General features: G+C 36.8%; 1 protein-coding gene across 3 annotated transcripts in view; it reads right to left on the bottom strand.

Moving 5' to 3' along the window:
• MSRB3 (methionine sulfoxide reductase B3) overlaps positions 1–25,030 on the bottom strand; it is a 175,705-nt gene that overhangs the window by 125,641 nt on the left and 25,034 nt on the right. For 2 of the 3 annotated variants that reach the window (XM_045464861.1, XM_045464864.1), the window contains exons 2-3: positions 19,028–19,154; positions 1,004–1,112 (exon numbers count right to left, since the gene is read on the bottom strand). In XM_045464861.1, coding sequence (XP_045320817.1) covers positions 1,004–1,112; positions 19,028–19,103 — 185 coding nt within the window. In that variant the 5' untranslated portion in view covers positions 19,104–19,154. The remainder of the gene's footprint in view (positions 1–1,003; positions 1,113–19,027; positions 19,155–25,030) is intronic. The other variant, XM_045464862.1, reaches the window with a different exon arrangement.

Genomic DNA, 25,030 nt, shown 5'->3' with positions numbered 1-25,030 from the left:
GACCTAATCTCTAGTTGTTTGTGTGCATTCAATCATTTTGCTTGTCATGTACACAACAGGACGGGTAGAGGTCCTCCTGGGCTGAGACTGAAGCCCACCGTCGGCTCGTTGTGTGGTGAGGGTAGACTCTGTCAGAGATTCAACATTTGGCAAACTCAGTAAACAGTATATACTGTGACAGGAAGAGAGTGTTGCCTATTAACAAGGACCCCATGTGTGGTAAAGAGCTCTTTCAGTTCATGAATGAAAACAAGAAGTTACATCATTAATAAATTTGGATCAGAGGTAAGTCACGGCCTTATGCCAGCCTCCATGGTATAAATTAAACAACAAAATGGTTGGACCTTGGCAAGTTACCTTTGAGCTGGAATCAGCTGAGAGAGACTTTATTCACTAAAAATGTCTTGGAAGTGAACAGACTCTTTTTTCAGGACTTAGGGCGAATTTCCAAGGACCAAAGCCATGTGAGGGCAGTTATTGAAAATTTTTGACATTCCAACCACAAATGAGCCAATAAATACTTTCTCCACATGTGCTTCAAAAAGAAATTGGAGTGGGGTAGAAAGGAACTAAATTATGCTACCTTCTTTTTGCAGCCAAAACGTCTATACTTACAATGGCCACCTTCAAAATTTCAGCGTCCTGGCACAGCGCCATGTCCCTCGTGGTTTTGCTTACTGTGATGTCTTCCCCAAAAATGTACCTAACTCGCTATTACTTCCACACATTTTGTAGTAAACTAAAAACAGGCCCTTAATAAAAGCCTTGTGACTTTACATAAGATAGAGTGTTCATTGAATGGGGGAAAGAATAAATAAAACTTAGTCTTCACCTAAACAGTACCATTTTCAACCTTTTCAAGGATACCAATTTGTAGATGTTAGCAAAGAGGTGTAGCATTCTTTAAATTAAATGGCAAGGAACAGGATTCAAAGCGGGGGGTGGGGGCGGGGTGAAGAAAACTAGCTCTTACTTAATGACCTTTTCTCGCAGCTCATCTTACCTTTCGGTCCCTTTCTCCTGAGTGACATGGTACTGCAGGGGTGTCAGCCGCTTCCTTAGTTCCTGCTGGGAAAAGACCACCTTACAGTTCTTTTTATCCCTACATGACCCTGGAAAAAGAGAGGACATGGGAGAAGGAGGCTTTTTAGCTTGGATCCCGAATGCTTGCTTTGGCTGGCCGCCACAGCCCAGCTTTAGCAGTCACTGGTCAACCACCAGACCAGCCCCTCACGCACCAAACTTACTTCAACGCAGCTGACTATTTCTCTCCGTTTACAGAGAATCCTTCTCAAGGTTCAGGTGATTCCATGGGAGCACGGACAAGGTGCTAGAGCCAAGGATACTAGCATGTGATGGTAATGACTCACTGAACATTCACAAAGATGGTAGTATATCCTTTACGTCTCCTGAAACCATGACCTTCTTTTTTCAAATAAATTCCAAAAGCATAACTCCATTTATAAGCATTTACACTGTATATATATAAGATGATGGGCATATTAGGTTAAATAATAACTCCCCATTCAAAAACTTTGCAACTCAGTAGAATAGCTGGAAACTGTCATTTAATTTCCATTCTGGGTGATTTAAATACCATCCTTTTTTTTTTTTTTTTTTAACCCTGAAGATGCATTTTTTCCCGTGACTAGGAATTGCTGTTCTCTGTGATTGTCAGATACTGCACTAGGTTCTGTGGAGCCCTTAAAAATGAATGTCTTTTAAAGATTGTATCTTACCAGGTTAAGCAGGCAGCAAGAAAATTTTAATAGACTCCAGAAGGCATTGACACTAATGTAGATTCAATAAGTTCCAAAGAAAAGGTGAGAAAAATAGGGAGGGGGGGGAAGACAAAGAGAAGAAGAAAAGTGAATGTGATTTTACTTACAGACCTACATCTTCTGTTTGCAAAGTGTATCTAGGAAGACTTCACTGAGTATATTTGAATGGTGAAATGATTTTAATGTGATTTTAATAACAATGGCATCTTTTATTTCAACCTATACAGACTGCAGTAAAATGTTCAGACAACACCTGTTTATACATAGTATTTTATTCTACCTACACAAATGAATTGGAAAAGAAATATAACTCTGAGACAGGGCAACCCTTACTCACTGCAGTCAAATTGCTTTTTTTTTTTTTCCTTTTGTCATCCATCACAGTGGGAAAAAGGCTTGCAGTTGGCCCCATGTGCAAAAATCTCTTATCACGTTTTGAAGTTACTGAAAGAAAGCTTGCTTCGTTCCCTGAATACTAAACTCAACTTCTGTGAAATAAAAAGAATTCTGATTTAGAATAGAAACGTTTTCTATTGGTCTGTTGGTCTATTTCAGATCACTGAAATTAAACCAGGACAAAACTGACTAACCAGTTACCCTGATTGTGGGATTGAAGAAGCGTATCAGCTTCCAGGATCAGGGCCACCAAGATAGTGTGGTTGATTCTCTCTGAGAAAATACAGAGGCGGGAAGAGAGCTAAGCAGAGCCAAAGAGAAAGTCGCACCTTGGAGCAGGCCTGTGGGTTGTCAAACAGCGCCTCTCCTGACCTTCCACAGAGCACGCTGGCCCTGCCCTGGCCTGGAAAGATCCACAGGAACAGCTGGCATATCACTAATGGTGTGCTGGTCTCTCATCTCAGTGGAACCCATATTATACTAGGCTTTATCCAAACACCTACTCCTTACACTTGTAATATTTCCAAGGGGTAGATGAGAAGTGTTTGTCCTGTCAGAACAAGCCTCTCCAGAGCCTGAGTGCTGAGCTGCTCTTTGTTACGTATCAGTTGACTGGGATAGCTGAGTTTCTGCTCCGTTCACTCTAGACTTCTTAAAAATTATTATTATTTTTTTTGTGTATTTCTTTATCAGTTGGAAGGGTTGTACCTTTATGGAGTTTGTTAGACTAACTGCATGTCTAACGTGACAAAATCTACTGGTTAAAAGTATTCCGTCCAGTGGCATGGTAATTAAAATCTATACAACTAGAATTAAACAATGCTGTCCAAAATATTTTTGTTAATATATGTTCATTCATACAAAAAGACCAATTGTGTTCCCAAAGTTGAGAGAACTAAGCTACCCATCTGTATGTCATTTAGTACAAGAGAAGCAAACTGCAGGTTTAAATTACATGGTATTGGATTGCAATTTCCTAACATTGGATGCTTTTCTGCTTTTTTACCTTGAGTCATTTACTAAGGAGTGTTCATAAAAAGTAGCTTAAAGCACAGATGCTTGCAAATCGTTTAGGCAAAGATGTTTCTCTCTTTTTCATTCTGCCTCTCTCAAAAAATCTCCCTTTTCTGAAGAAAGAATAAAATTGTTGGTCAGTATTGACGAACCATGTCAAGCATTTGTACAGAGAGAAAAGGTAAAATTGAAAACATCTGATTGAAGTAAATAATACAAACATAAAAGCTTTAGTCGTGAATGAAGGGTATTGAGGAGACCTTATTTCATAGATTAGAAATTACTTTTGATCTAAACATTCTTAAAAACAGATTGTTTTCCACTATGAACCATCTCATTAACTGTGCTACAGAGACCTCGTTTTAATGGCAAGCTCTGAAAGGGTGCTGCTGTACTCTTTTGTCAGACCCCATCTGATTTGGGAGGGGGATAAAGATTTCATTCCAGCTTTCTTTGTTTGTCTTTCAAGAACCACTAAAGCAGCATTCACACAAATTTTGTAGGAATGTGCCCTATGTCATAGCCTACAAATTATTTGGTTTTGGTGCACTTAAAGGTCATCTTCCAAATTAGCAAAATTTTCCTATATCCTGGCTTTTCAACCTTAAATATAAATATTGTTTCCTAACTGTAAGTGAGGTGTTTGGTTTTTTTTTTTTTTTTTTTTCTTTAAGAAATGCTAGTGCTTATTTAAAGTTGTCAAACTTTGTACGTTTTCATTCTTTGGTCATACCACGTTCTCAAAATAATTAGGTTTTTAAAGTGTTCCTAATAGCAAAAAGAAGGATATGTAGACTAGAACAGCTATTGTGTTTTATATTAAACAACCCGGTGAGCAGTTAGTCAGATTTTAATCAATTTCTTGCCACATAGTTTAATAATACACTTCCTGGACAATTGAAAGCTCTGCCATTACATTAGCTCTTCCAGCATCATAACTGAAAACTGACATGTATAAACACAGAAAGGCTTCTCTTTTGTCTCTGATTTCCCTTCTCCCTCTCAGACTCACTTCCCTGAAGTCATATGGTGCCACTGTTAATTTTGAAGAAATTATTTCATTTTGAAATTCTACAATAATTCATTGCATGGTTTCCCTTTACTATCTTCACTTAGGAACTGTAATTTTCTTATTACACAGGGTAATTTAACATTAGTATTATATGACATCTGTTCAATGACCTCTAAATTGGCTTAGAAGTATGTTACGGAAAGATTCTTCCTTTATTTAAATGTTTAATAGAGTACTTTGAAGGCACAAGTGAGGCTGTGTGTATATACCTGCAACACAAAGTATATTTGAGAGGGTGACACTGCCACTTTGGTATCTAATCACCACACCATTCCCTACAGAGCAACTTTGGTATAGATAAAGATCCACCTTGAACGCCCTTCAAGGGTATTTATTTACTGAAAGACGCCCAAATTCTCTTTTATATTAACGCTTGTTCCATTGAGGCTTGCTGCCTCAGAGCCAGTATTATCTTGAAGCTCCAATGAAAAGCTCTTGCTCTAAGTAGAAACAGACTTTCAGCAGAACTCATGTTCTGGCTCTGCCTGCTTCCCACTCATGTGACCTTAGGCAAGTCGGTCTCTTAGCCATGTACTGACACCCTCACAGGCCTGCTGTAAGGATCACGGCAATTATCGCTTAGCAAACACTGTCCAAGTAAATGCAATATCACATTATCGTTCTGAATACAGTAAATTCTGAAGTCAAAAATGTATTCTGAAAGGTAGCCAGGTCAAGTATTTCAGTGTGCTGCAGTATCTTATTCGTAATTATTTTTCTATAATAATTCCCTTAGAACAGTATTTTTCCCACAAATTGTCTTTAAGAATGATTAAAATAAGAATTAAAAGAAAACTAAAATTTTGAGTATTTACTATGTGCCAGGCACATTTCTAAGCATTTTTACATAACCACATTTAATCTTCTCAATAATTCTAAAATATAGATATCATGCTCATTCTGCAGATACGAAAACTGAGGCTCAGAGAGGTTGTAACATAACTTAATAGGGACAAACAGTAAATAAAATTATCGACTCAAACCAGGGCTCTCTGACTGCAAAGCCCATAGTCATTATTCTGTGAGGAAAAATTACGCTACAACGTTCTTCTTTCTTCTTAAATTATGCAATAACTTTTAGCTCCAAAACTACCACTAACAAGATAATAAAGGAGAAAAGTAATAACTGCCTCAGTACATCCAGAAAAATACCTTTGTCTGCTAGCCAATGTCTGTTTTCCCTGTGTTCATTCCTTCAACATAGGGTCAGTGACAAGGTTCAAATGGGATTCTCACAAAGTCTATAAAACGTTGAAAGGCTTTTTAACTTCCTGTTAAGAAGTAAATCAGATCTGTTACCTAAGTCTTAGAACACTTTTAAGTCATAAATCTTACGTTCAGTGTGAAAAATCAAAACAAAACAAGACCCAAAGATCCCATAACTTTAATTTTGGTTCTAGGATCAGAAAAAAAAAAATGAAACTATTAAATATTTCCCCAAGATAATAAATAAATAAAAGATGACAAGAGCATCTTGTTTTGCTTTGACCTTGCCGGGTTTAAACAGTAAAATTCATGTTAAAATAGCTTGCTACTATATTTCAAAGTGGTATACTCTGATTTTCATTACAACGTTCAATTTTCTGTTGGTTATTAGTCTGTCATATTGGAAAGCTGAAAACTATCCGGATATGATAGTGTTAGAAATTTCTAAATTAAGTGGGCATTTATAAAAGCCAAATCTGGCCCATTTTTAGAAGCGAATGTAAAATGTATTCCATGAACTACTTTTTCATATTTGTTTGTCGGTTTTGCATTCCAATAACCAATAAAGGAAATGTCAAGCACAGGGAAGAAAAGCTTCCATGCTAGCAGAAGCATACCCAGTTCTGGTTTTTCTCTCCAAGTGGACCTACACAAGAAGAACATTCCCAGGATTAACATGCAGTCATGACACTTTTGCTACAACTGTGGCTTCCATGAAACTAGGGCGGCAGAGCTTACTTACAGGGACACTGATCCAGCGTTTTTTTTCTTACTGTTTTTTCAAAGTCATCAAAAGTGTTGACTGTTAACACAGTGCCAGGTACTGTGCTAAGTAAAATATATTCAATCATTCCTTCAGTAATTATTAAGCACCTACTATATGCTGGCATTATTCTAAATACTTAGGATATACCAGTGAACAAAATAAAGATCCTGTTCTCATGGAGCTCCCACGAAAGCAGCAGGGGTAGGGGAAGATAAAGAAAAACACAATGAAAACAAGTGAGTAAACTGGATAGCCTCTTAGAAGGTGGTTAAGTACACAGGAAGGAAAAAAGCTAAACTGAGCACAGCAAAGACTGGGAATGCTAGAAGTTAAGGGCTATAACCTTAAGTATAGTGGTCAAAGTTGGCCTCACTGAGAAGATGATATTTGAGCAAAGTTCTGAAGGAAGGGAGGAAGTTGGTTGTACAGACATCAGAGGGAAGGGCTGTCTGCATACATGCAGGACAGGCCCAATGCAAAAGATGGATATACTAAATTAATGCTCTAGCGGTAGAGACAACATACATGGTAAAACCTGAATGTGAATGGAGCAGAAACCAACAATTTAAACATGCGAAGTAAATGTTTTTAAAACCAGGAGATTTACAATTAACGTATCAGGCCAGACGTTGTCTGGCATCACTTCTTACTCCCATGAGAAAAATGTTAGTGAATGTCCTTTTTAGCAAAGTTCTATCCTCAAAATAGCTCTCAGAGAGTATCTGTCTGGCTGAACTTTGAACCCAGCATCGGACTGCAGCCTCTGCTAATTTGCTCTGTGTAATTAATGTCATCCCTTTCAGACTACAGATTGTCAATCCAACCTGGAGTCATGTGTAAGAGGATACTCAGATGTTTTTCAGTGATAAATTTTTGATGGACCCAGAGAGCAAAATCCTATGGCCAAACAATGATGCTTTTACCCTCCTGGAACACCCCAGTCACTCTCCCCTTCAGAGTGTTCTTGTAGGTGATGTCAGGGAATATCCATAACTAAAAAGAGTATAAAATTTGTACCTCAACTTGGTTTCCATCTTTAAAAAAGATACTTAGTTTCTACGCTTAGGTTCAGTTTAATTTTATCTATCCTCCAAGTCCTAAATATAATACAGAGAAAATAAAATTCCAGGTCTTAGGAGTCAGAAAGCAAGACAATAGTTTCTTCTTAAGTTAAAGATTTTTTTTCTTTTCTATATGTGAGAAAAATCATGTCTTTGTCATAGACGTTATCGCATTTCATGCCTTCTCACTGCTTTTCTATTACTTCACATAAGACAGTTCTACACATCAGTTTCAGTTATATTCTACTGATGCATGCGCAGAGTTCTAATTAACATCAATGGACATTATAAGCATGCCAAAGCAATATGCCATTTTAAACTTCTTGAATTAAACAAGACCATATGTTTTAGTGGAGCATAGTTGAATGATAAAATTAGTCTTCTGGTTTCCATACTAAAGGTTTGAATAGATAAACTGAGAATATACTTTCAAGCAAGTTTTCCTTCCAAGTCTACCTACCCTAATAAATTAATCCCTACTCTGATACTCCATTCCTCTGGATACCCTTAGTACCAGTGCATTTACTCTGCGAGGTGCTGTTTACATAGCATTTTACAATTATTCTCAAATGCCTTCAGGCATTTCTGCTTTATTTTCCCAGACTATAAATTCTTTGACAATATGTTGAGCCTCATATTAATTCATACTTTCTACAACCACTTACTAAACATCTAGAGTGAATCAAGAACTAAGATGCTGGAAAGTCAAAACATGAACAAGTCGAGGAGAGCACCCATTCCAGCACGAAAGATAAGAAAAGCAATCAACACAATGTATAGTCATACGGTGAAAAGTATGTGCAAACTTCTGTGCATGGAGAATTGACAAAGAAGACATCAATACTCTTAAACTTTGCCCATCTAGATTGGCTAGGTCCAGTTGTAATGAGATATGGAAAGCTCATAATTTGTAGAAACAGCATCTAAGGATCAGAGGGCCAGGGAAGATTCAAATAGGACAGAGAATGTCAAGATGGTAACTACCCTGCCCTGACGAAAGGAATGCAGACGGTCTTTCTTGTAAGTGGTATCGGCCAACTTATCAAAGTAAAAACAGCCAGGATAAAGTTGTAGATTTAGATTTGGAAGAGGAGAAATTGGGGAGCTAAGAAATAAGGCAGTTTTAATATTAAGGGGAACGTGTGCAAGCATTTTCTCACTGGAAGTCAACAGGAGTAAGTTTATTTCCCACAGCTTCCAAAGCCTATTAATATGGTTTAAAACTCTAGCCTCTAATAATAAGTTCTCCTATGTGGAGATGTGTGACTTTCTTGAGAGGAGACATGGAGAGTTTTACCATTACGTGCATTCTGTTGAAACATTCACCTGAATGACTCCATAAGATAGAAACCACATTTTGCATTTCTTTTACTTGTGTGTTACAAATTTTTAATTGTTGAATTCAGGCGTGGTAATAATGGTATCAACATTCTTTAAGTACTAAAAGAATTAAACAGTACTTTATCAATTCTTCAGAATGTAATGCAAATATCAACAGCAATGATTTTTGTATTAATGTGGACCAAAAGCCTAGAGTTTAGGAAAATATTTAAAACATGTCTTGATCCAAAAGCATTTTCTTGCTTGCAAAGCATATGAGTAGAAAGAGAATTTTTAAAGGAACTGCCATCATCAAGTGACAAGAGTGGAAGAGAAAGTCACTTAACTTCAAGTCTATCTGATTGCATGTGAAATGTCTGACAAAGTTGGAGTTCCCTGTTTTTAATTCTTTTTTTTTTTTTTTTCTAGTATGGGTCTTCACTAGAACATCATAGCCCATACAGGGAAAGAAAAAAAAAATTAAAAACAGACAGGCTCATTTCCATTCTGCATTTCACATGCAATCAAAAAAGACTTGCAAAAAATAGCTCACTCCCCCATTCTCCCTCACCCCCTTGGGAGCACAGACTGCAGGGAAGATGAGGGGTAACCATCCACAAGAAGGAAGGATAGGATCCCTCGCTTAGATGATCATGCAGAATTTTGTTTAAATGTAACATTAAGAATACTTCATTAGAAAGAAAATAAAATGTATATTGTCTAAGAGCTCAGCTTTGTAAATTTCCAAAATTACATTACTGCTCAAATCAAATTTAAAATCTAAATTAATTCTAAAACAATGGGCAGAAAACAAGTCTACAATTGCCACTCAATGGTCAGCTGAATTTGAGTACATATGTTCCAGAAAAAAATGTGAAAGTGTCTGGAGAAAAAAGTCAAAAAATCTCACATTTTTCTTTGTCACCCGGACAAGTAAAGGAAAGCCATAAGGCTTCTTCTGAACTATACAATCTCCTTGAAAGACAGTGTACATATATATGTTGGTTATCTTTGTACTCCTAGCACCTAGCAACGTGCCTGGGAAAGAGTAAGTACTAAGTAAGTATATGTTGTACTTAAAGATTTATACAACTCTCCATTTTAATTAATTATATTTAAATTTTCTTCCTAAAAGATGTGTTCTAACTGATGCCTTTGGCTATGTTTCTTGGAAGTTAGTTTAAAAACTACAACAGGGGCGCCTGGGTGTCTCAGTCGGTTAAGCGTCTGACTCTCGATCTCGCCTCAGGTCATGATCTCGCAGTTCGTGAGATACAGCCCAACGTCAGGCTCTGCGCTGACAGCACAGAGCCTGCTTAGGATTCTCTCTCTCCCTCTCTCTGCCCCTCCCTTGCTCGCTCGCTCTGTCTCTGTCTCTCTCTCTCTCAAAAATAAATAAGTAAACTTAAAAAAACAACTGCAATAAATAGGGGTACCTGGCTGGTTCAGTCAGTGGAGCATGTGACTCTTGATCTCTGGGTTATAGATTCAAGCCCCACATTGAGTGAAGAAATTACTTGAAAGAAAGAAAGAAAGAAAGAAAAAAAGAAAGAGAAAAAAAGAAAAAAAAACCCTACAATAATATTTAAAATCAGTGAAAAAAAATGATGACGGGTTAAAATATTTTTGCCTTTATTACTACTCTGAATCCTTTATTACCTCTCTCGAGTTCTACATTTGAATCTATTATTATGGCTAATACTCCATTAAATCTCTGGATTTAAGACTATGAGATTACCTAATCCAGCATTCCCCAAAACGTAATCTGTAAAACACTGGCTCTAAAAAAAACACTAACAGGTTGTTCTTGTGGGGAGCAGGGGGGGATTGGCAAGAATAAGTTTCCACAGTCCAACCAGACTGGAAAAATCAACATTATGTGGGCTTTTTAATGAAGATCTCAGAGATTTTCTTAATGCTGATGTGCATTATTAACTATGTGGTATTCTGACACACCATTATTTTATGCTCCACTAGAAAAGTTAAAAAGTTGCCAATGACACAATATTTTCTCACACGATGGTTTAAACTGCATCCTGATTATCGAGATGATAAAATGTGAGAATAGAATTGATACAATATGGTAGTATGCAGTTTCTCAATTTGACAATGAGATCAGTTTACATGGCTTTAGTAGAACCAGTGTTCCTCCGGTTACAATTCGGAAAGTGATAAACTCCTAGTCCAAAGTTCTCATGAGGAGACCAAGGCCTAACAAAGTTACTGGACGTGGTCACACACCTGGTTAATGAGAGCCAGGCTCTCTGGTCTGCAGTGTTCCTGCTTTAATTTAGTCATTCATTACATTTCTTTCTTGAACTCATGCTTTGTTGTGCTTTAACATGCCCATTTTTTACTCACCCATGTGCTCACAGTCCATTCCCACCCCCATGCCGCCATCCCCCCACCCCCACCACTTCCTGCTAATTACATCTACACATTCCTTCAATATCCTTCAGAAGAACTGTCATTGCTTCAGATCCTATTCCAAGAAGCCAGTCTGCCATTCTGCGCAGAAAGAGAGAGGCACGGCGCTTCTCACTTCTTTTACTCCCTCCCACCAGAGCAAACAAAGGAGGAAATATTTATATAGAATCATAAAACCATCAACTATATAACTTCTTTCATCCTATAGATAACAAAACTGGGACTTAAATGGCCATCTTTCTCACCAGAATGTACATTCCTTAAAAACAGAGATCACATTACTTACAATGTGCCATTATTTTGATACATAAGCTGATACTACTTATTTACACCCATTCATTAATTCCACAAATATTTATTGAACACTTATTATGTGACAGACACAATTCTACTTGCTGAAATGCAGTTGTGAACTAATAAGAGACAAAAAATTTCTGCCTTTCCAGGGATCACTTGGCAGGAACCAAGGATTTCCTACATTACAAATAGACTTTGGCCGATCACCTTTCCCAGACTTTTTTGACATCCCACCCCCCTCCTTTTTTAATTTTTCCAGTTTATTCCCCTTACAGCCGGGGATTAAAGTCACACAGAATAAATTCTGGGAAATGTGAGATAATGTTAACACCTGAGGGTTATATCTAATTGTGAAAGGTTTGACAAGAAAGTTCTATCATTCTTAGTTTACAGATGAAGAAAAGAATAAAGGACACAAAACAGATTCATGGGGCCAGAAAGCAAATTGGTGGTAGAAATAACCTAGTAAGTACAGACTAAGCTTCTAATCTGTTTCTTCAAATACTCTAATGATTTAAATTAACACTCCATTCTGTTTGTAATTATGTGGCTAAATATAATAAATGTATCTATTGTTGAAGGAAATGCTTATCCTAACAGTTGAGTGAATTTAAATTCTATAAATGTATAGGTCTTACAAATCACTTAAATAACTGATATCTTCATCATTTCATGGTATATTTTTTATAACATGCATTTTTAAGTGACTAACACAAGTGCAAACATACTAAATGTAAAAAAAGAAAAGAGAAAAATATTAGGGAGTTGAAAATAAACAAATGGAAATTTTCATCTTTTAAATAAATGCTTGATTTTTAATGCAAAGGCACAAAAAGTAATTAGAAATAATTTGCCATTGCATCTCAGTGAAATCTTTTTATTTCAAAGCACTTTAAATTAAACTGTATCTGGCAAAAACAGTCATGGAAATTTAATCCCTAATTAAAATGTTTAGGATGAAGCTATAAACTGGAAGAGACCGACGATGACGGTCCATCAAGTATGTAACCTCAATATTAGAGAGTCTCCGGGAACTGCCATGCAGTCCTCATTCCTTCATTAAACATATGTTTAATGACAGCAAAAGGTGGCTCAGGCTTATCTGAATAAATCCTTCTATGATCTGATAGGTAACATTACTGTGAACATGTTTAGATGGACAGACATCTAATAACTTCACTTATAAGATTCCCCCAAAGTCCATATTGTCTAGATAATCTAACCCTGTAGAATTATCATTTGTTTTCAGAACTCATATGTTTTATATTCTTTCCAGTCATTGTTAATTAGCTGACCAGTGAATTTCTCAAACTAAAATTTGTTCTTTTGTTTGTCCCCATTTTCATCTCTGTTGCTACTAGATGTTGCTACATATTTGGTAATTACTAATGTACATATGAAGAATTTATTCCATATTTACCAACAAATTAACAAAATCCGCATTTAACAAACCATATGCCCAACACCTTATTCATACAGATGTACTGTTCTATAATTTAGCCTTGTGCGCAAATAACTTTTAAAACTCATGTGGGAATTGGATGTCATACAGCAAGTTTTCAACATTAACATTAAAACTTTATTATGTCATAGAGCTACTAAAACATTTTTTTAGAAAAAAAATAGCTGCATCAGAGCACTCATTAGTCAACATTTTAAATATAATTTTTCTTAGTTTCCAAAAATATTTTAATTCACGTAAAAAACTATTCATGCATAACAATCAACATGTTAAACTAATAACATTTTCAAGATTATATAAAAATTTGAAACACAGCAAAACAAAATGTGAAATTTTCTTTCATTCTTGGGTGGTCTGCTGAAGAAAATTTAGTTGCATATAATACTATAAATTACTGTTAAATCACTATTTGGATTTAAGATAAGTTAATTTATGAAAACTTGTTTCAGTTTATAGAAAGTCCACACATGAAAGACAATTTCGATGAGATGTCCAAGCATAAGGGACTTGGATCCTAATGAAAATGGAAAAAGGTTTTGCACTCTACAAATATTGTTTGAACATTATATAAGCAGAAAAATTTGTGGTTTGTAAATCCACATGTTCTTAACGTAATATTCTTGACATACTTTTGTTTAAGTTTTCACAATGCACCTATGTGCTAATGAGAGCAGTACACGTTCATGCTGTGAAAGAATGTAAACCTAGCGCCATCTACTGGAAAAGTAGGTACCATTCAATCAATTAATTGCGAATTATTTTGTGAATTGTGTGAGTTGAAATTTGTATGTCTATTTTTTAAACACTATGTTCTCTAAAAAGAAATCTCCCTCAAAGCATTTTAATGTAATCAAAGAAGTTAGGTAAGATGAACATGTAAGACAATGGTGAAACTGAAGAATGGAGGGCATTCATCCAAATATGTAGCCGAGAATTCCACTGGTGATATGAATAAAGAAATCAGGATTACTGTGTTCTAATCAGAGTTTTTTATGTCGGTTTCACGTGTATCTTTTAGAACACAGGTTCTGAACCTGTGGTCAAAGAGCCCTTCCCTTACGAGTTTCAGAATATCTAGCAAAAACCTTTGCATTACATACAAAATTGTGTGTAGGTGCACATAAGTACTTTCTGGGAGAGAAGAGTCATAACTTTTATCAAAGAATCATGAAGACAGTTCATCTTTTCTTAACCATAAAAGGTTAAAAAATAAAACTGGAATAGAAGGCCAGCCTATGCAGTAGATGAACAGCACACTGATGATTTCAATTATTTTTTTTCAAGGTAAGTAAATATAATATTAGATGCCATTAATGAACTATTGCCAGCTCAAACTTGGACAGTAATTATTCTTACTTGTGGATGGTGCTTTGGTGCATATCTGTTGTAGTTCCTCTTTACAAATGCAAATTTTAAAGCACAGCAAACAACATTAATTTGCTCCAGAGAAAAGTGATCAAAAGAGCCGGAATTCCTAATTCTCATAATAAGCATAGTATGTACTTATTCCCTTCCTCAAAATTTTATCTACCACCAAAACCCCAACTGTTTGAGAGAAAAAAAAAAATAAAAACAAGTCTGGATAATATATATTGAATCTGTGTTACCCCTTTTTTGCTCTCTGTTAAGCTACAATGTGTTTTATATCTCAGGTATCAACTGCATTGGATAAAATGCAATAAAGTGAGAAAAGAGAAAGGAAATTGTTTTCCATAATATATTCAAAAGCCAACCAAACTATAAACTTTACTTTTAATCTTCCCATGCAAAAGAAGCTCAAGTAAATTTGTATTCTCTGTTTTAGCTATCACCTCACCTACATGTAAACTTTCCAAATGTTTATCCATTCACTTAACAAATATTTATTAAGTGCCAGGCATTGTGCTAAGCTCTAGAGAGTTCTAGTTATACAGATGATATTCTATGACTTGCAAACACCATTTGCAAAATATCTCTAAGGCTTGTAATTTCTACATTAGAATATTATGATATGGTATCTTTACGAGCTGCCCAAGAGCCATGTGGCTCTTCAATCCATGGTGACTGTAAAATACACCAATGAAGTCAAGTAACAACCACATATTATGTGTATGATGTTAAAGAGAAGTATGATTTATCACCGTAATTAGTACTATTTAGACAAATACTTTCACTTGGCTGGGGGCTACCATGCTATCTAGTCTAAGCTACAATTAGACTTAATTTTTATCAAGCACTGAAACTATGTATAAAACTGTGCTCCCTAATCCCTCCTCAGATAATGCTTCAGTCTTGATTTAGTGGTAAGGAATTCTAATGTTCAAATGTGGAAAAGATTTCTGTTCTCCCACCACAACGTGGCAGATTTTTCTATAAATTCCTAGCCATTAATTAGTTTCCAGATTTGATTAAGCCAAAGCCAAAAATAAAAACAAGTAACAGTTAATAAAATCACAGAATCTCAGAACTGAATAGATGATCTAATTTGAATTCTTCGTTTAAAGATAAAGAGACTGAGATCTGAAGAGGTTTACAGTCATGTTCAAGGTCACACAAGTTAACGACAGGGCTGTGGTTAGAGTTTTCTGACTCCTATCCCAGTGCTCTTTTAATACAAAATGAAACTGTTATAGGAAATTAAGACAAAATTCTGAAAGAGAAAGAAATTACCTTTAATTACAAACATGAATGAACCATAACTCAGATGCACTTAATGAGCTCTAAATTAAAATTATGCTTTATTTAAAAATAAGAAGTAAAAGAAGTCAAAGCTGAAAAATGATAGATCACTCTTCTGGGATGTGGCCTTCCTACAGGTCAATCCAGTTATAATCAATTTTAAGAGCCTGTTCCAATTATTTTTTAGTTCTGGAATTATTTTGTATTGAATAATACCTGAAATTAGTAGGGTACTGGCTAAGGGAGCAGAAATCTTTTTGATTTACAGAGAATTTTGTTGTAATAGGTTTTGACCAGGGAACAGTAAATTAAAGCAAGACTCCAGACTTTCACCTTAATTTCCCGTATCTCCAGTATTGGCCTCTTCCCTCCGTACTTACACAAAGTAATAAGGACCAGAATGCCCACTTCAACTTCTCTTTTCAAAATATAAATAGTTGGTTTTATTGCTATTGAACTTTATTTCTTCAACATTTCTATATTTCTTTTTTTTTTTTTAAATTTTTTTTTCAACGTTTATTTATTTTTGGGACAGAGAGAGACAGAGCATGAACGGGGGAGGGGCAGAGAGAGAGGGAGACACAGAATCGGAAACAGGCTCCAGGCTCTGAGCCATCAGCCCAGAGCCTGACGCGGGGCTCGAACTCATGGACCGTGAGATCGTGACCTGGCTGAAGTCGGACGCTTAACCGACTGCGCCACCCAGGCGCCCCAACATTTCTATATTTCTAACAGTAGAATTCTGTTAGAGAAGTGGATGGTAACAATTTTACTAATATTCAAGTCATAAAATATGTAAATGCTGGAAGACTGACTTTCATTAACACTGTAAAAAGTAACTGGTGCTTGAATGGCTAAGGAATTATGGAATACTCTTCTAGCCAATTCATCTAGCGGATTAAAATGGATTTGCAGGCCAGAAAAGCAAGAGACTGAGCTTCCATCAGTCCTGGATAGTTAGAATAAAAGAAACATGTATACAGGACTTGAATTCCGGTTCAGCAGGATGCATTAAGTAAAATAAAGCTATAAAAACAGGTTGAGATGGTTATTTCTCAAACATTAAGTGCATCTGTGGTTCGTATTAAAGTGAAAATAGTTAAATGAAAGATAGGACATATTTAAATGTTCTTAAAAGTCTATTATACTAGGAAAATTCATGATAGATCGATAGATAATAGATAAGATAGATAGACACAGAGACCTACAGTGAACTTAGTTAACATTTATATATTGTGCTTACTGAATTCCAGCCATTATCCTATGCACTTTTCACATCCTCATCTACTTCATCCCCTACAGCAACCTAATGCTATTATTAACTCTCATATTACAAATGAGGAAGACCTAGTACACAGCCAGTTAAGCGGCACGGCCAGCCTTCAAACTCAGACTCCAGAATCTGTGTGTTTAAGCCCTGTGCAGTAATGGTTACCGCTCAAGAATTATCAGTTTTGTCGAATTTATTGTTGAATCATTTTGATACCAAAATTTAAAGACACTTATATCTCAATTAAACAATTCCATCATGAAATCCTTTAATTCCATGATTCTAATATCTCAAGGAATATATTATTAATTATTTATTAACTAATGAGGTGTTTCTGTAAATACTCAGCCTCCTCTGTGTATAGAAAACTCATGTTACAAGAACAATATTGGTGCTTTTCACACTTTGGGGTGTTATTCAGCGGGAAACCTGGTTATATATAAACTAAATAACTCTCATATATAATGCATAGTTAGGAAAAAGTTCCACATGGCACAGGGACCGCGTTAATTGCTGTTCTCCCTCAAGCTCATGTACAATTCAGCAGGTAAACCTTGTCAGTTCTACAACCTGAATCTCTCTCGAGTCCCTCCCCCCCTTCTTTCCAAACCTGAGGCTCTCAGCACCTTCTGAGTCCCCTCCAGCCTCAAACTCAAATTCCCCCTGTGTTTTCCGTGGTGGCAATGCAGGGGCATGGCTGGCTCAGGGAGGAAAAAGTACTGACAGAGTGATTGGGGCCCTCAATGCATGAAGCTTCATTAGCCTCTCAAGTCACCACAAATAGACATAAAATCTATTTAACAACAACAACAAAAACAAGAGCCGTTTACTACTCAAATACAGCTTCAAAACAAAGGCCTTAGCCACCCTTCAAATCAGGCTGCCATCCCAGCCTTCTCAGAAACATCTGGAACCAGCATGGACTTTCCATCATACTAAATCAATAATCCTTATAAAATGCAAACCGAGTCATGTTATTTCACCTTCTTCCCCTTCTCCAGGATTTAAATTCCTTAAAACATCACCTAAGACATTTCATGATCTGGCTACCTTCCTTCCTCGCCTCGCGCTTGCGCTCCCCCACCCAAGCTGGCCATATTAAATAACCTGCCTCTCACTAGACGTACCTTGCTCCTTCGGGCCTTCGTGTCTTGCCCACGCTAGTCCATACCGGAGAGCTGTCCTTCCCACTCATTGGCCACCTGGCTAACTGATGCTTATAGATTGAGATTTAGCTTAGAAACTATATCCTCCACGAAGCCCTCCTTTAAACTTCAGAGACCTTCCCTCCTTTCCAAATGTTTTCCCCCCAACCAAAGAACGAGGACCACCCTTCTCTGAATTCCCCTAACGTCATTCAGCCCTATCACCACACAGTTCAACGGTCTTCACACAGCACCATTTCCACCCTGCGCTCATTAGAGAAATCAGCTTGATCTTCTGTATCATTATATCCTCACTGCCCCACACAATGCCCGGCACTCACAGTTAATATTCAGTGAATGTTTAATGAGCTGGAATTAAATTCTCTAGACAATATAGCAATAGAGATATGTATATTAATAGAAAATAGAAATAATGTTGATAATAATGTTCACACAAAATATCTGACCATTCTGACTTTCATAATAAAAGTAAAATATTAAGTTCATGCTATAGGCACATAAGGCAATTTTGGACTTTCATGCCTCATTTGTGTAACAAGCTGAAAATCACATTTTTTAAAAGTATAGTGAGTGGTTCTAAATTAAGAACCAGTTGACACATGCATGCTATATATGTTCTGTTTATTTGGTCATTGTTAAGTACAACATCATTTCTTTTTGACTATAATAAATAAGTAACTGTATTATACTACGGTTGTTCATTTTCATTTTTCTGTTCCCAAAGTAATGGCCACATGTGAAACGAAAACCATTTTCATTATCCTTCAACAAGAGATGAATATCCTATTTGGGTGATTTGGGGCAGTTTCTTATGAAGACTGCCAGCCTCTCATGAACATTATGATTTTCAGATGTGTAGTGTGCATTAAAGAACAAGAAGATATCATGAAATATTAGTGACAATTATAAACTGAACAAGGAAACTGGACAATGTTTCCAAGGGTTATAAGGATTGTGGAAATGAGTGTTACTCCAAGTAGAGTGGTGATTTATAACCAATTTCCGTCTTCAAATTAGGGTCCAAGTGAAAGAAAACGGAATTTAGCAAAACGTTCTGGTGTATCATTTCCTGCAGCAGAAACACCCACCCAGACCAGTGCCCTCACTAGGTACAGGACAAGAATCAGCAACCTGAGGGAAGCCCACAGGCTCGCAGGGCTACTGGCTGGCTCTTTGTCACCAAATGCAGCAGGTTGAATGCAGACATCACTGTGATATCTTCACCAACAAAACGAGAGGCAAAGAACAGGGGCAAGAGCTGAGTAGGAGAAAAAAAAAGAAAACAAAAACAAATTAAAACATCACAAATGTTAATTAACCACATTCATTGCACAATTGATGGTTACGGTTTTATCTGGAACTGAACACATACACACAGTGGTAATAAATTTCAAATGCCTATTTTTCAAATGGTGAGCTTACTTGCAACCCAGGCTTATTTACATCTTATGAAAAAAACATACAAGATATAAAAGTGTAATCTGTGAACACACTTTGCAAGAGGTCAGAAAAGAGACCAAGTTTAAAACAGTTGAAAAGAATCAGCATTTACTGAGTCCATACCATGTGAGAGGAACCGTCTGGGGCCTAATACACACATTGTATCATTTAATTCTTACAATAAACCTAGGAGGTAGGTTTTATCCCCCAGTACATATGTGAGGAAATCGAGGCTCAAAGGTCCAAGGGCACATAGCAAATAACCAGTGGAAAAGGTATTAGAAAACCCTGTTTTATCTCACTGCAAAGCCACGCTCTTTCCTTTATACCATGTTGCCTCCTTCCAGCAATTATTTGTAAATCTCCCTCCCTGAAGAAGACTGTAAAATATTGCAAGATGAAGAGAATCCTTTTGTTACAGTTTCTTTCTTAATCTTTTTTTTTTTTTTTTTAAATAGAGAGCCAAATACCCTACAGACAACCAGGAGACTTCACTTTAGAATGTGTTGAGTTTGAACAAAGCATAGCAAATAGGAATTTCCAACGGATCTTGTCATTTATAATTTCTAGGCCAATTCTGTGAGTAATATTCACAACCTAGCCTTAAAAAGGCTAAAACTATTTTATAAAGGTTTTGGAAATGAATCTATGTGGAAGAATCTCAAAACTGTGTAAGTGTTAAACTTTAGAGAAAAGTTCAGCTGGTATTTTCCTTCAAGTTTTGCACGATCTTGGCCACTGATAAACTTCAAACGAAGCCTGGAAAATACTAGATTAATACTAACTTCTAATAATTTATTTTAAGTTGGCATCACAAGTGACCTTAACCACTAAATGTCCAAAAATGGACATAAAATGAAAGTCTTATTCATTTCCTGGCCCTCATCCCCCCAGAATAAAAGTCTGTTCCTGGTCTCTTCTGACATCCTTGAAGAACAAACACATAATAAACAGTAATGTATTTTACCAAATCACTCTGGAGTATATCTGACAGAAATCTGCTTGTATTAACATACCTGAACTCTGACTTCTTCAAACTAAACTCACTACAAACCTAAAACATTTTTGTGTTATGAACTGGAGACAAAAGGGAGGAAGAGGGAAGGTAAGTATCACAATGCACAGCCGAAAAGAACCATTAAACATAAATAAACATGTCATTTTCACGAGTGACTGCAGAACAGGGAAAAGAGCATTCCTTTGGAGCAGACTACTGACTAATAAAAGATCAAAGGTCTATACCTCACAACGCTATAAATAAAAACGTATTTTTTTTTCCATGTGACCTTCTCCGAGAGGAATAAAGTGTGCACGATGAATGTAATTACTTAGCGAAGCTGCTGCCTCATTGTGCTCCCACAGCTGACCATAAAACGTCTTCCTATCCTGTTTCATCAACTGCGGTACCAGGCGGCCTGCGCGCCTACCGATGGCCTCGGCCATCTGGCTTGTGTCAAAGCCAGCACACAGGAAGAAAGGGAGTGATGTCACTCTGCAGGTCAGGCAAAGAACAAAGATGCATTCTACAATTAAAAGCTGGGGGCCTCGAATACCGGGGGGCCCTCCAGCGTGATATGACTGTGTGATTTAACGTCCAGACTGGTGCATTTCTTTCTACCCAAAGAGCCAGGGCTCCATCTAGTGGTAAATTAGTTTTGCCCAGTTTTCTTTAAAAGCAAACCCCTGAAGTGTTACATTCGCACCAAGAAAGTAGAACAACTAAAATGATCAACTTTTAGAGCAGTCTAGTATTTTTGCACTGAAGAATGCAAAAAGCATATTCATCACAATGCTCTCCATTTTAAAATCCTACGAAGCACACATCTCATAGGTGAGGATTTGATAGAACCCTTATATTTTTAAAGCTCTAACCCTAGTTATAGCAGAAAAAGCAGCTAATTTTGCAAACTGCATGTAAAGTGACATTACTTACACACTACTCTGAAAATATGTAGCTAAGATATAAGGTGAAAAACAGTTCTAAAGAACGGACACGTGCATCCAGATGCCTTGGTGAAATCCAACTCAATCTTCTACATCAACAGAACACAAGAATCACAGTCAATATGGCTCTAACGTGATGCCAAGAGCAACTCTAGGACAGAAAAAGAACTATCTTCAGGCTGAACTGATTTATGTTTTAATTAATGTTTTCCACTTACATTTGCAGTAAATGGAATTAAATATTTTGACAAAGTGATCTAAAATACAGAACACATTTGCACAAAAGATGGGCTAGCACAGCGGATGCGTGAGCTATGGGGTCAGATGACCTGGGTTTGAACGTGACCCTGCTCCTAACTGGCTGTGTTATCTGGGACAAACTGCTCACCCCCTCGGTGCCTCAGTTTCAACTCTAAAATAAATGAACTGATAAAAAGCACTTGGAACAACTTCTGGCACAGAGTATATGCTTGGCAAATGTTAGCTGTTATTATTATTGTTGTTTACATGCACAAATATTCACTGTATTTTAAAATTACATGAATTAGACATTTCTAACAGCCCATTTACACCCAATCCTATTTAGATATAGCAGGCCATTCTCCAAAGACAGAATCTTTTTTAGGCCAGAAAAACTTACTACTCTTTGATGCATTTCCACAGTAAATTATTACCCTAACAAAAATGGTAGGATCGAGATATCCTAAGGCTAACCGTTCATGAAACCCTTGGCGTGTGGCAGGCACTGCTCTAAGCACTTCAATTTACTGGCTCTTTTAACCCTCATGGCCTTAAGAGATACATATGATCATTTTCCCATTGTTAGATGTAGAGGCATAGAGAGGTTAAGTAATTTGGCTAAAATCCTACATCCACTAAGGACTAGGGCACTTAAGTAATTGGACTGAAATGATTTAATAGATTTGAACACAGGCCATCTAGTTCCAGGGCCAGTGCTCTTAACCACACAATACAATTGACAATGAAAGCCTGAGGCTGTACCAACCCACTCTAAATACTTGATTCCATGTTTCCCTACTAGATAATGTGACTGACAATAAACATTCAATAAGGATTCAATTAACTCAAGAACATTATTTGAAGATTCTCTCCCTTGACACTGAGTGAAACAAGTAGGGACTTACGGAAGAAAAAAAGTCCAAGACGTTCTCAGATTTCTAGATTTGCTCTTTCTGTCCACCAGGTGCAACTTCCCTTTCTCTTTCACTTTCATTATTTTTTCTCTAAACCCCTTGGATACACCTTCGGGATATCTCCTAAAGATGTCTAGAATTGACTCCCCTTGAATCTACCAAAGCTTCAATATGTTGATAATATAGTACTTTTGAGGGCCAAGAAACTCAATAGCTACACCTCCCCACACGCCCGGAAAAAAAACAAGTTTCCCTTTGGCAGCTTTCTTCCCTTTACCCTCCCTGAGCTGCCTGGGTGAGGGCCCTAGCCAGAAACAACCCTAGTCCAAAAAGAGGCAAAAGAAGCACATGCATCTGAGAAGTGACAATTTTTGGGGAAAGAATTGACATTAAACACCCTGAAGAAATTAGCACTGAGCAAAAATCTAATTCTCCAAGTTTATTCTCAACTTCCTCACTTTGGTATTGCCTCTGATTCAAATAATTGCCTAGCAGAATAACATTTATAAGTAATCAACATGTTGTGTTTTTAATGCCAGACACACGCCCTATGCATCTTTCTAATTTCCCAGAATATCTAGCACATCATTTTGAAAATATCTGGTGTTTAAACACTGGTTGAACAACATCTAACGCAGTATCACACCATGCATTAAGAATAGAATCAGATTACATGATAGTCCATAACTTTCTGATTAAAACTTTTTGTTGATTCCCCAATGCGTATTTCAGGGTTTCCCAAACCATGTTCTGAGAAACAGGAGATACCCTTCCAAACAAGTCTGTAGTCAAATAGTTGTGGAAATGCTATCCAATATAAATAATCCAAGAGGTTTCACAGTAAATACCTGCTTAACTGTCTCAACTGGTGCCTCTCAAATCGTTTTGACCATACAAAACCCTTTCTTTCCTATCACCACCCCACAAAACACATTCTGGTAAATCTTTTGGGTGAAGTCCAAATTCGTAAACAAAGCATCTGAAGTTCCACATCTATCTGTCACCTAACTCTTGAGACTTTTCTTTTACCATACCTCTGCATCCCACCCTGCCCCATGCTCCTGCCACACCGGGATACTCATAATTTCCCCCAAGTAAGTTCACTGTTTCCCACTTTTACCTTCACGTCCTTCTTCATTCCATATCCTTACTCTCCTCGTCACCATTCCTAACCTCTCCCATCTGGCCTCCACTGAGGGGCCAATACGCTATCACATCCCCTAAAACAATTTTCAGGGCACTAATTGCTTATGTCTCTGTCTCCCTCTTCTGGATTATAGAGTTCCTAAGCATAGTGATGGTATCTTTCTTATCTTGGTATCCCAGTATCCGGCACCCAATAACCACTCATGTACTGAGTGACAGAATGACTCCATGAATGACTGACTCCATGGATCATCATTTCCCACCTTGCTATTTATCTCTGCTGTCTCAACTGCTAACAGTGCTTAAAGGTGAGAATTTGAATTAAAACCAATTGGTTCTTTCACAGGAATCAGCAGTTCCTACAAAGAGGTGAGAAGTTGAAAACACAATCTGACTTGAGAGCCAAAGATAATTCAAATGCCCTACTTTGGTCAAAAATTTTTACTTCTTCCCCATCTTTTTTTCCCCCCAGAACTCTGCCATCCAAAAATTTGACTAAAATTAGTTTGTTGGTTTTTTGGTTTGGGTTTATTTTTATTTCCTTTTACTTTTTCCCTTGCAGTTGAACAATAAACTGCCAAAGAGAGATGGTATAAACGGAATCCAGAGAACTCGCGAAGTTGATAATTAGCCCCAGAATAAATGAGCTGATTGTCCTAGTGGATTTAAAATGTCAAACCTAAAGGTCAAATCTCTTTCCAATAAATACCAAAAGAATGTCTACATCAGTGGTTTTCCACAGGCTGGTAAAATATCCCCCGAAAACTGCTGGGGTCAACAAAGAGCAGACAAATTTGAATTTTGTCAAATAAAAATAAAATAAAAACAAAAGCCCAAACCCTAATCTCACCATACTATCAGAAAAGAAAGACTGTTAACACCAAGACTAGAAAAAGAAATATTCTGAATAGAATATAGTTAGTTTTGTGGGAAAATTTTTTCATTGTTGCTGCCTTTGTTCCATTATGAAAAGAAGAAACATCATGGGCCACCAGTTGAGAACCACTAATCTAAATGTCTACCATAAAGTTCTATAAAAATATTGTTGTTCTTATTAGCACAGTGCCTAGCACAGTTTATGTTCAGCTAATGTTTGTTGAATGAAGTGTTCAATTACGTCATTTACTTCTTGCAGTCAATAGGCCATTAGCTACTGGACATCCCTTTTGTTAAGCAAAGATCTGTTTGCATTTGTTACAAGAAACAGCCAGAATCCTGGGCTATTCAGAATCCTAAGTCAATCTTCCAAACCACTTAGAGATAACACTTTGAAGATAAGGAAGTTTTTAAAGTTTATTTAATTATTTATTACCATTATTTTTAAATCCAAGTTAGTTAACATATAGTGTAATAATGGTTTCAGGAGTAGGATTTAGTGATTGATCACTTACGTATAATACCCAGTGCTCATTCCAACAAGTGCCCTCCTTTTTTTTTTTTTAATATTTGT

Source organism: Leopardus geoffroyi, chromosome B4 (assembly GCF_018350155.1).
Source record: "Leopardus geoffroyi isolate Oge1 chromosome B4, O.geoffroyi_Oge1_pat1.0, whole genome shotgun sequence".
Lineage (NCBI taxonomy): Eukaryota > Metazoa > Chordata > Mammalia > Carnivora > Felidae > Leopardus > Leopardus geoffroyi.
The sequence above is the reverse complement of the archived record's forward strand: the minus strand, read 5'-3'. Positions and strand labels throughout refer to the sequence as shown.